The 13,829-nt window shown below is 29.1% G+C and overlaps 1 protein-coding gene across 2 annotated transcripts in view; it reads right to left on the reverse strand.

The window, feature by feature from the left end:
* Window positions 1-13,829, reverse strand: part of LOC143256911 (copine-3-like) — a 54,996-nt gene that overhangs the window by 18,516 nt on the left and 22,651 nt on the right. For both annotated transcript variants that reach the window (XM_076514758.1, XM_076514756.1), the window contains exons 7-9: window positions 9,626-9,715; window positions 5,649-5,744; window positions 4,689-4,778 (exon numbers count right to left, since the gene is read on the reverse strand). In XM_076514758.1, coding sequence (XP_076370873.1) covers window positions 4,689-4,778; window positions 5,649-5,744; window positions 9,626-9,715 — 276 coding nt within the window. The remainder of the gene's footprint in view (window positions 1-4,688; window positions 4,779-5,648; window positions 5,745-9,625; window positions 9,716-13,829) is intronic.

The raw sequence follows: 13,829 nt of genomic DNA on the forward strand, positions 1-13,829 counted from the left end.
ATGGAAAATAAAGAAAATGTTCAAGGAAAAGAAATACTAAAATGTATCAAAAGGCAGCAAAAAAAAAAAACTTTGAAAGATGAAAATAAAATAAGGATGAAATACTGAAGAAATACAAGTAAACAAAAATGGCAAATAAAAGTTTGCATTTTGCAACTACTGTAAAAATATGAAGAATGAAAATATATATGAAAGAAGATTAGAAGAAATGTTAATTATGGCAAGAATAAGACATATGTACCAAATTAGACTAATAACAGAAAAGAAGAGGGAGAGAAATGTATATTTTATAAACTAAACAAATAAAATATGGCAAGACACAAGGAATGGAAGAAACACTTAAAGAGAATGGAAACAAGAAAATTAAACTGGGAAATACACTTAAACATATGCATAAATTTATAAGGAAATTTATAAATAATTAGAAAATAATGAATGAGAGATTAATAATTGAGGAAATAATTCAAGGTATTCTGTAAAGTGTGATCCCCTTTCAAATGGTTAGGGAGCCCAAAGAAGATTTAACTATTTATAGCACTTTCCACTTCAAAGTTTGTTTTAAATTTTGTGTTTTTAGAATTGAAATGTATTTCAAAGAGGTACTTACCTCTTAATTACTGAAAATCTTTCCTTGTTGAGTTGCTCTCATGCTACCAATAACCATACAACTCAGAATTTTGGATGTCCTTGATACAATGCAGAGCATGTGTCAAGTTACTTAAAATTCTCCACTCTGTTTTTCCATGCAACTTAGTACACATGCACCAGATGATCTTAAATAAGTTCTGTTTTCCCATCAGATGCCTTAGCTGCAGTCATGATGGAAACCACCTATCATTCAGTTGTGTTAAAGGTGGGTGAGAATGTATTTAAGAGTTAAGTGTCTGTTTCAAATACATTTTGATCTAAAATTGTAAAATTAAAATAACATGGACATACTATTGAAATACTGAAACCATAGAATACCCACAACAAAGGAGGTGACCCAGTGAGAGGTAAAATTGTATAAATAAATATATACACACGTGTGTGTGTGTGTGTGTGTGTGTGTGTGTGTGTGAGGCATGAAGTTAGTACCCAGACCACACCACTACACGTGTTCAAGCAAAATCAGAGTAGAAAATGGAACCAGAAATCTTCAAAGAACCACATTCAAGTGAAAATAAGTGTAGTAAACCAGCCTTGTATAAAGACTGGACCTAAAAACACTTAAAAACAAGCATTCTTTTCAGCAGAGCACCTCTTCACCCAAGACACCTTTAGTTTGTACACAAAAAGGGGTTGGTTAGGGCAGTAATGTGCTTACAGTGGAACCAATGAAGCAAGCACAGATATGACATAAGCAGACAAGAATAATACTGTCTTATTCTTATAGAGGAAGGTTCTTCTCAGAGCATTCTACTCCAAAATTGTAAGCATACTTCTGATGCTTGAACCTTTCTTCACCTTTAAAGATCAGTGTGTCAGAAAATTGGCCAAATCAGTGGATACTTAGGGAGAACTGAAGAAAGACCCAAGTTGTCCTAAGAATTATTCAATAAACTTAGGATAACGTAATGGATTTGTTTTTGTTTTTTTTAATTTTACATGAAGCTACAACATGAGCTACCTGTACAAGCCATCTCTAATTTAGTAGTGAAAGACTAGAGGGAAGGCAGCTGGCCACTATAAAATCATTATTGCTCAGACAAACCATAATTTTTATAGCCTATGATTTTGTTTGGTTGCAGAGCTATCAAAGAGAAAACCCCTCCATTTGTCACATTTCTTTCAGCACTTATTAATAGTTCTCTCTTACATTTTATTCTATATTTTCTATCATCAAGGTTTTCATTTATCAAATGTATTATATTACACTGTTTTCTGTTAGTACAAGTTTTGTTCCCATGAGAAACTAAACTATTAGCTTGGAAGAATTTGTGACAGCTCTTATTGCATTGTTAGAAACTAGAAAAATTGTGGTAGTTAAGGGAAATTGTCTACTTTTTGCATGTTATTTATTCTATGATCTTTGGTGCATTATTTAATTAAAAATTATTTAATGTATTACCATTATTAATATAAAGCAGTTAGGGTTAAGTATCAATGACAGCTGACAATAAGAAAAAAAGATGATTTAGGCAAGTACTTTATTTCTTGTTTTTCATGTCTATTCCTTATTTATTATTACAAAAGTAATGAAAATGTAAAAAAATCAGGATTTCTTTAGGATAGTTAAGGTTATGTAAAATTAATAATAGTAATATAATAAAAGTGTTTCATCAGGTATGCATTTGAGCAGTTCATGGGTAATGTAATTCAATAGTATAATTACAACCACATACCCCAGGTGAATTACAACTTATAATGGCATGAACAGTAGCCATTATTTAATTTAATAAAATTTAATTATGTGACTGTATTACAAAATACTAGTCCACTAAAACACAGCCAAGACAGGGAAGACTAAAGGTAAGTTTTATATTATTAGATACATGAAATGAGTGCATGTACACTGTGTCAATGAAAGTTATGTAATGTTAGCTTGGTATGACTGAAAGGTCAATATAAAGAAATTATAAATATGTATGTTAATATATAGTGTTGGGATTTAAGCTACTCAGACTAAATATTTGTATTATATTATGCAGTCGTTCTAGCATGAAAAAAACAATTGATATTTATTTCCTAATTTTTTTTATGATCATTACAAGGTTAGTTAAGTGACAGACACCACACAGTTAGTACAGAAAGTAACAAAATATAGTCTTACTGAAAACAAATGTCTGAAATGTATTTAGGCAGTTTTAGGGATTACATAAACAATATTTGAGACTTCTGGGATGAATAATAGATTTTTTAAGCATATCATGAAATCACTTTGCACTCAGACAAGTAATGAAACAAATTCTATTCTCACAAACAAATCTTTAGTAAAAATGTTTCATTAAAAAAAATCTGATTTTTTTTATACAAAATATTTGTAATCTTTACTAATAGTGTACCAAATTTTATGAAGGTACATATGCTGTACAAAAAGTTATAGTATAAATACTTAATGTGTGCAACTGAGAAGATGAAATCGTGTATATTATACTGAGTCCATAGCAGAAGGATTAATGAAGAATAGCTCACCTGTCAACTTGGCTTGGGAAATAACCAAAAGCAGCAAACAGAATTTTGAAGTTAAAGATATAGTAGTGTGATGCAAGTATAGCCAAAAATATCTACTCTGATACGTCCATATGCCAAACTGAAAGATATCCTCTAAAGAGTGCCAGAAAAGGAAGCCTTTTCTTTTCTTCAGTTTTAATTGTTTAGTTATATTCCTATAATCTCTCAGTATCGTTGAAATTGAGATTAAATATCTATATATCCAAATATGTTACAAAAATACACAGACTTTCATAGGTGTCCTAACTTTTTCACATGACTATAAGCCAAGAGGTAATAGAAACTGCATCAGTGAGAGACAAAATAAAGGAAGATCACAAAGTAACTTTTTATACTAACTAAAATAATCAGGAAAATAACAGTAGCTGATAGCTATCAAATACCCTGAAAAAGTATTAAAATATAACAAGTCGCTATATGAAGGGCAAAAATGTGATAACTGAGTAGGTAGACCTCACTCCCCCTTGAAAAGGATCTCAACTTCAAAAACTGGAGGATTAAGAACAAACACCAACAACAACAACTAATAAATTAGAAGATACAGTATATAAATATGCAAGAATGAAATCAGTTGAAGTAGCATTAAGACCCTCATGCAGGCTTAAAAAACAATAGTTCTCGAGTTAAAATACATACAAGTTCCTTCTGATATAGGGCTAGCTAACAAATCCTGCTTTCAGACAAAAATGAACGAGGCTATGAATTTTTATGTCCATCATGATAAAAGTACAGATGTCCACCACTAAGCAGCTATACAAACGTGAAAACCTACCAAGGGCACCAGCAGACAATATGAAAGTAACAGCCTGAATATGTTGATCAACTAGAACAGACAATATAGCTGAAGGATCTCCCTAAACACTTAGAACAAGACCACCTAAACAATTTTGAAATTTCCAATATCAGTGATATCAATAGAAACATTTGCAGCAGTAAATAGTTTTAAAGTTGAAAATCAGTGAAGAAGTTTGCAGCATATCTATCAACAAAACTGATGTAAGATTTTCTAATTAATCTGAAATGAAAGTTGGAAGAGTCAAGAATTATGAGTAAGCTGATGAATGCTCTGCATTGTATCATGACATTCAAAACTTTGAATCACATTTGTTTACAGCACAAGAGCAACTCAGTATGTAAGGAAAGACTTTCAGTATTTTAGAGATAAGTCTACTGGATTTGAAACTAAAAATTAGTTTAACAGAGATGAAACATCTACAGTCTGGGCTTGGATTACATACCAAATCAGAAATCAATTATGACAAACATGGTTACTGAACACTTTAACAATAGTACACGTGTTCTTAAATCCACAATAAGCCTAGAAAGCAAAGAAGAAAATTTTGCCAATATTTACATTTTAACTTAAGAACCAAATCATTCTGCAAACATAAAACTAGAAATAATATTGCACAATAATAAACAATTCATGGTTTCAGTAAAAGTTGTTTAACAGCTTTAATAGATACTGTAAGCATGAAAATGCATGAAGGTGAATAGTTTCTTGTTTTTCATACATATATTTACAACAAACTCACTTGACAGGAACTAAGTATAATTGTTCCAGAATCTGTATACAACTTCCCTTTCTTTTCCTTTTTCTTCATGTTGATGCATGGCCACGATACCTAAAAAAACAATAGCTTCACATATTTTAAAAATTCTACTCAAATCCATATTACCTTCAATAAATCACGAAAGATTCTAAAAAGTCAATAAAACATGTCCGCTTATTTATGGATATTTAAATATATTCCAATACAAATACATGCTACAACTGCAAATATTTTGGAAGATTTTAAAGTAACATGAGAAACAACAAATGATTGCAACTTACCAAATAAGTTAAATGCTGCATTAGACTAACCTGTATATAATGTTTTATACAGGTGTTTTACTACAACTTGTTTGCATTGGTTCATGTAAGTTCTTGCACTTTCAACCAAAGACATATGAATCTATGCAAACATGTGAAACTATCATTAAATAAATGCACCAGAATGTAGTGAATACAGAACATGCCTTAACATTCCTTCCATGATCTGGTGTACTGAAAATCAGTTTTTATTTAAAAAAAAAAAAAAAATTATCATCCACGATTCTGACAACAAAGGTATCACAATTCAGGTGAATAACAACACAAGATCCAAAAATCCAGTCACTTATCAGAAATGTATCTTTAACATCATTTTTGATACAACCTTCTGATTAACCTGACTCTTCAACAGAACTACCTAGTTTGTTTCAGTGTCAAGGGAGAAAAACCAAAGCAGCATGTTCCTCTTTATACAAAATAATAGATAGTTATAAAACTCAAACAAACCTTCAGATTCATTTCACCTCTGTTTCTCCATACTAAGAATAACAAAAACAGATAAAATTGCAATATTGTATTGATTTAGATCATTTTTTATACAATTTCATATCTGCTTATATGATTAGGATGTGAACCAAGTAATTCTGAAAAAAATTAATAGTTTTACAAAAGAACTTTTTACCTGTTGATTCTGAGCCTGCATTATTTGTCCCAGTGTTGTTCTGCACTCTCCAATCATGTCATGACTTCCATCATCATCATAATCATAACAAACTAGCTGTTCAAGTAAAACATTTTCAATATTCAGCATTAAATAAACTGTACAAATATATTACATAAACTTAACAGATAAAATTAATACCATATTAACTCAAACAGAAATAAATGGTCACATTCACTGATGTAGAGGTGAAATATTGTTTTATAAAAAAGATGTTTTTTTACTTATTGTTACATCACACAATACATAAAGAAGGTTTACCTAAAGTTTGATATAAAAATTTTCTTTAGCCAAAATCTTTGGTGTTATGTAATAGGCTGGGGACATTTAGATAAACATCTGCATTAGATGACAGAAGTTTGATTACAAACTCCAACAACCTTGGAAATATTGAATTTTCTAAATGACAAATTTCTGGGAAAAAATGTTTTAAATAATTCTGTAATCCATCTTGAAATCTGCTGGTATCAAGATGATTAGAGTATATGCCATGACAACATACATCTTAAAGAAAGGATCAGAAGCTAATGTCTGGTAAGTGACAGGTGTTTAGGGTGGATAAGATCTGTTTCTAGTGAATGAGTATTGGTGATTATTTTCAATATGTAATAATCGTATTGCTGAATGCCAACTATTACTATACTGTTGATTAAAGTAATAGTTTTAGTTGTAAACAGCTTTATTATTATTTCAGCTAAGGCAATAAAAATATCCTTTAAACTAAACTTAGACCATTAAATAAATAAATTTTAATTTTAAACTTAAAGCCAGTCACTATCATTCATATAGTTGCCAAGCTTTCACTTAAATTTAGTGCCACCACAAACTCCTACCTTCATCTTAACCTCACATTTAAACTATTTTAAACATTTTAGAAATGGTATAGCTTTGAAACTATATTAAACAAATTTGTGTTTGAGGTTATGATACAACTTTAAAAGATTACATTAATAAATTTTGTGCATTCCAGTAATGTACTAATTGTGAAATGTTTAAGGAACAAAAAGTTATTGTAAACCTTTCACTGCACAATTAATTTTCAGGCTAATTTCCAAAAAATGTCAATTATCCACCAAAAAATAAAAGTATCAATTTTACCCTTTATAACACTTTCAATATTGAAATTCCTTGAAAACTTTATTTGATAGAGAAAAAATAATGATTTTAAACAAAAATTTGACAGAAGTTAGAAAAAAAGTGTTCTTCAGAAAATGGCATAAATATAGACTAAACTAAGTCAATGAAAGGCCAAAATAATTAAAAAATATAAAAAATTATTTTGATAACAATGTCCAAATATAAAGAAGCTACTTTTATACAGATTCTGTGCATTATTTCAAGTTGGCAATTTTTTCATGAGCCATATAAACATCCAGGTTTCATGACATAAAACACATACACAGGTTTGGCAATTGTTTCAAATGCAGAGTGATATTTCTTCATATCACAGCAGAGGGAAACTTTTTGTGGTAGCCATGGGGTAAATCTGAATTTTGCAGTCAGTGGATACAAATGTTTATTCAGGTATATCCAAACTCTACAGAAAAGGGTTACTCAAGATTTTGTTGTTTTAGTAATAGCAAAAAAATAAGATAAAAAAAAAAAGACCATTGAATAATACATAAATGCTCAACATTTTGCCAATCTGGCTTATTGTGTCTATGGAATTTAAGGAATGCCATACACAAAACAAATAGTTTCTGCAATATCCAGCAGTTTGTATAGTTTAACTTAAGTCAGGATTCAATATTAATAATTAATGGGGTTTAGTTTTATCATTAAATTATGTAAATTTCCCTCATATTTACAGAGTTCTGTGGAAGTTAAATAGAGTGGATTATACCACTTATGGGATATAAAAACTATAAACTAACACCAAACACCTATAAAAAAAAAAAGGACAAGATGTTATAGGCAGTTCAATTGAAAATATCAAAATTTCATGAAAAAAGGAGAACACATGTATACACATAACATATTCACATATTTATATAAAATGGAGGTCACACGCAAGAATAAATGAATGAACTTATTCTTGCAGAAATAAGTAATTTCTGCTTATATAAGAAATCTGCTGATTTCTCCAAGCCTGTTCTCTTGGATGTGGTTTCAGTAGATAGTAGATAGGGACAGTGGGAATCTTGTTAATCCGTTCATGCACGTCACTAATTAGATGACGAGGCATTTGGCTACCTTAAGAGAGTCATAGTTACTCTCTATATCTAGTAGATTGGGAGCTTAAAACTCACATATATAATAGGATACATTCTCAAAGGCTCATATGCACTCTTAAGTTTCATTTTTACATTGTGTATTTGCTTCAACTTGTATTTGCCAGCTTAGTTTTGGATACAGAAACTAGCATATTTAGTTACTTGACAGCCTTAAACAGAAGTTACAATTTCTTCTCTTAGTGTATATAGAAACTATTAATCTTACTTCTCCTCTTAAGACAGAAAACAAGTACATGCTTTGTGAATATTACATCACTGATTACTCAGTCAGCAAATATATTTGTTCTCTACTTAGAGTGAGCATGATTGGTGAAGTAATGAAGATTTCACTTTGAAAGCAGCCTCTGAAAATATAATTACATGATTATAAACTTAATATGTAAAATACAATACAAGGCTATTAGTCAACTTAAAGGAGTGTGTGAAGTCTAATTAGGGGAATAATTACTTTGTATTGTGTGACTATCAAAATTTGCCTTTTCTTCATTCCTCCTTTTTTTTTTTTTATTAACTATTCTCTCTTTAAAACAGATTTTCTATGTTGAAAGCAAATTAGAAGAAATCAGAAATGTAGTTAGGAAGTAGAGGACAAAACAGATGTATCAATTCATGTAGCACAATTCCCAAAATAGAATGACAACAGCTGAAGACAAGCTATTTACAAGCATGTTCCTAACAAAAACTGTGCAGATTAAAAAAAAAGTTTAAATTTGTCCATAAGTAGGTTTAAAGCTAATTAGATAAAATGCAAAGGATGTAAAGATTAATACTGTTAAATGGAGTAATTGAAAAAAAAAAAAAACAAGTTCAAGTCATGACAAACATTTCCCATTTCTACAGGTTGTTAGTATCAGTCAAAATAAGAATTTCTTTACATAAAGCTGAATTTTACAAATGTAAGAAAATATAACAAGGTAAACTATATCATCTGATAACTTACAAGCAATGAAAAAGGCTTTAACAGACTTTTGTTATTCAGACTTTTGTTATCAAACTCAAGCATTTCATTTAGTAGAACAGGATAGCAAATAATGGTATACTAATATAAGCAAACAAAAAACAATTCTCTAGATTTCAAGCTGTTGTTTTATGGTGAATTATATTTTAAATATCATGAGATATAATACAGTTAAAACATTTACTCACTACAAAAATTGATTAAATATTTTACTGAAACATTAGACAAGTAAAGTAAGTCCATAAGTTAAAACTACTTAGATTCAAATAAAAAAGTCAAACATACCACAAGTGTTGAAACTATCTACAATGGAAAATAATAGTATTAAAGAGTATGGCAGGCTTATTGACTACTGGTGTTAATTTATATTTTTTAGTTTTACACATTTAGTGTTTCAATAAAATGTATAATGCTATTTATTCAATTTTTAACCACTTTTTTTACAATGAAAAAGTTGATATGAACTACGTCTGGGAAAGTGTTTGCATAAAAATATACATACTGACACACACAATTAAATTTAATTGTAAATATGTGCTAAGCACAAATGTTGCTTCATCAACAAACATGTAAGCACACATGTTTAATACAGTGACAGGACATTTCTAAAAGTTGTACATGGACAAGCTGTTTGAATAGTAATATAAAAAAAAGATTCTAATAACAAGTCTTCAAAATAAAAATTTATTAGTGTTAAATTCCCCAAAAACAACTTATCCATTTCTTATATTTGAAAGAAAACTTACCAACATAGGAATTTCTGGGTTACTTCCACCAATAGATTTTGCTGCAATATCAAACTTTTTCCAGACAGGATTTAGGGTGTTTTTTATCACCTAAAAATCATGTATAAATTTTTTGAGAATTGCATTTAAAAAAAAATTTACAATGTACTGTGCGTTTCAAACAAGGCCTAAAGTGGACATGTTAAAGTGCCAAAAACTTGTATCCACATAAATTTGTTGTTCCTTAACTTTTCAGCATGGATCGACCTTGTGATCATTTTGTGCTTGTTATAGTTTTTGTGGTATAACTTTTAAATTACTAACTGTATGTTAATGAAATTTAGCAGATTAACAGTAAACATTACAAAATATCAGATTTTTTTTTATTAAGTTTTAAGGTTTGTTAAGCAATGTTTTTCTCAACTTTTTTTTCTTTTTGCATGTTGCCTATCCAACATGTAAAGTAATTTCATTTTAAGAATAAAAATACTTTTATGCATCAGAAAAATTTTCATATTTCCCTTGCAAAATTTTTATAATGTTCAGATAGTCAAACATTTAAGATAAAACTTCATATGTTATTTTCACTAATGAATCTCTGTACGGGTTTGATGTATTTGACTGACCTCTTAACCACCATAAAAAATTTTTAAATAAATTTAAATTATGATTTTTTCAATCTAGAATGATAATAAATTACATGAAAATATAAAGGTTTATACTAAATACCTTAAATGTCAAAACATTGTACATTTATATATTATTTTATCAAAATTATTATACTGACCTTCTAGCCATGCCCAGCAAACAATATAGAAGTTACAATGATGTGGCACACATGCACTTATGTTACCATATCCAATAATATAACACTTACCACTAGTCTTTACACTAGTCTTGGCTGTCTTTTACTAGATTTGTATTTTGTTATATATACAGTCATATTTCAATTACTATGCATTATATATGTATATAGATTATTACTATTTACAAAGAAGTTATTAAACTTACTTTTGTTAAAACACAGAACACTAAATAAAGAAGTAAAGCAAACAATTATATCTTCTACCTTCAATCTTTGTACTCAGTTGCTGCTTGACATAGTTTGCTAAGACTTTTAAACTTTTTCACATGAAGGATATGAAAAAAATAATGTTTTTAGATTGTTGTTTTTTTATATACATAGTTGTATAGCAAAAAAATCATAAGTTACTATATTGATACCATAGAATTCACTATAGCTTATCAAGCTTAGTAACTAAGCTGCATTTCAGTCTAAAATATGAAACCTCAAGCTGACTAAAGACACTACCTGTCTGCTTGGAATCTTGGTTTGAAAGAACAATATGGTCTCCTAGCACATAAATATGGCTGTTAAAATCACTATGGGGGCATTCTGAGCTTTTGATTGCTTAGTCGCATGTTATATATAAAGTTTATATAAGGGACTGTTCCCAAAAATAAAGAGATGAACAGGATCACTGTGTTTGACTCAGTACATAAGCATTACATTTGCAAAAAGAAAAGATACAAGGTTCTTATTTTATATTCTATCTTTAAAACACTGGTTATTTGAGTTTCTAGTTTGTACAAAACTATAAACTTAGTATTTTGACATCATGAAAATCTAATTTGAACATACAATGCAAAGTATAAAACTTGGTGTTTTTAAATATTTACTTTTAAATTAAGGAACTGAATAATGTATTATACTGAAATTTGGATTATAATCTACAGTTCGATACCAAACTTATTAAAATAAATTCATAAAATAGTACTTCAATAAAATCTTGAAAGTGAGTCAACAAACATGATGACATGGCCTATGACCCATGACCTGTCTGGAAAGGGTTAATCATAATGCAGGGGGTATCCTTTATTGTGTAGGTCATGAGATTTAAGTGACTTGTTTCAATAATTTATCTACCTTTTCTTTATGTTATACCAATCAGAATAGCATAAACTCAAAATTAATAACTTACATCTTAAAAGTGTACATCTTTTTTAAGTTCTTAATTTTATAAAGCAATATTTTAAAAAATCCTGAGGTTTCCCTAATGTGACATTTTCTTTAGGTATCTTCTCATCTCTATTTCATCTCCCCCAAACAGGTATAAAATTCAGCATAATTACTAACTATAAAATCTGTTGTCCATGTAACTAATTTTCTCTACAATGATAACAGTACTGTCTATTGTAGATCCATATAACTACTTACCTGTATAAAGGTAATAGCACTGTTCAGACAAACCATAACATTTTTTTTTAATAATCTTCAATATTGTTTGGTTACAGAACCAAACAAATTTCAAAATAAGACCTCTCTTGCCACAATCACCTCTAACACACTCTTTCAGGATTTGTTAGTAGTTCTCTTATATTTAATTTTATATTACTTATAACCAATAGAAAGCCAAGGTTTTTCATCCATCGAATGAATATTGTTTTCCAAATGAAAAATTGTAAAGTTCGCTCTTAGTACAAGCTTTATTCTCACATGAAAGACAACTGACTTGGATAATATTGTAACAGTTCTTATCACATTAGAAAATCAGAAAAACTGTTATAATTAGGGAAAATTATCTACTTTTTGCATGTTATTATTCTGTGTTCTTTGGTGCATTATTTATTTAAATAAAATTTATTTTGTGCATTACCATATAAAAAAAATTAGTTAAGTGTCACTGATAATCAACAAGAAGAAAAAGATAATTCAGGTTCTTTATTTCTTGTTGTTCATGGGTATTCCTTATTTATTATTACAAAAAGTATTGAAAATGTAAAAATAAAGAACTCTAATTTGGTTATGGTTAGATGAGGTAAAATAAATAGTAATAATATAATTAAATTGTTTCATGAGGCACATGCGAGCAGCTTGTGGTTAACACAGTTCAATAGCATAATATGAGTTCCATGTTTCCTAAGTGATTTATAATTTCAAATGGTGTGAACAATAGTTACACACAATTCAGAGAGCAACAAAACAAAATTTAGTTATAAATAGATGTATACTCTTGTAAATTTAACGATCTTAAGACTTTTATTTATTTGTTTTTGAATTTCATGCTACACTACACAATGGCTATCTGCACTAGTTGTACCTAATTTAGTAGTGTAAGACTAAAGGGAAAGCAGCTAGTCATCACCACCATCAATCAACTCTTGGGTTACTCTTTTACTAATGAATAGTAGGACTGACTATAACATTATAATGCCCTCACAGCTGAAAGAGCAAGCATGTTTGGTGTCAACGAAGATTTAAACCTGGGACCCTCAGATCACAAGTTGAGTGCCCTAACCACCTGGCCATGCCAATCATAAGATAAAAAATTTGTACTTTCATGTTACAATTTCAAGTCATTCTATAAAGAAAAAGTAATTTAGATTTATCTTCTTTTTTTTATTATTATTAAGAGGTCAGTGAAATTGACCTTTTACAAATTTAGGACAGAAAAAATAACATTTGAAATGTATTTTTAATGTTTTAGAGATTATAAAAATCAAGTGAGATTTTTGAGATGAAGAAAATGATTTGTTATCTTAATCTAAAAATCACTTTGCACAAAGACTATTCAAAATAAATAGATATATTCATAGGCAAATCTTTAGTTTATTTAAAATACTTCACAAAATAATTTTTTTTTGTATGCGAGTCTTATAATGTTTACCGAAAAAGTGCCACTTTTTGTGAAAATCTACATACATTAAAAGTTAAAGTGAAATCTATAGGGACGTTATACAAGAACAAAGAGGTCATGTGGTTGGTCAAATCGACCAAGCCAGTATTGAGAGTTAGGGTCTAAACGTATTTTAGATTACTTTTTATGGTATTGTGTATTTACCTACTATTAAAACTACACTATCTAATAGGATGAGAGTACTAAAAACTGTAGCATAACTTGTTTGGAATATTTGTATTCGAGAATAGGGGATGCAGTGCAAGAATAATACTGTCACTGCACCTAATATATAATTTGGCATTATACAACAGACCATAAGCATTACTGTACTATTTTAAAAAGATTAATATTACAAAGATCAATATTATAATTCATGCACTCACAGATAATACACGTCTACAATGAGTTGTAAAATAGTTTCCACTTTGGTCATTACAACAAAAAATTAATTTAAGCAGTTCTTGTCATAACATTCAATGTTCAAAGAAAGCAAAAAAATATCCAGGTACATTAACAGCTACAAAAACAAATAATAGTTAATTATA

Source organism: Tachypleus tridentatus, chromosome 7 (assembly GCF_004210375.1).
Source record: "Tachypleus tridentatus isolate NWPU-2018 chromosome 7, ASM421037v1, whole genome shotgun sequence".
Taxonomy (NCBI): domain Eukaryota; kingdom Metazoa; phylum Arthropoda; class Merostomata; order Xiphosura; family Limulidae; genus Tachypleus; species Tachypleus tridentatus.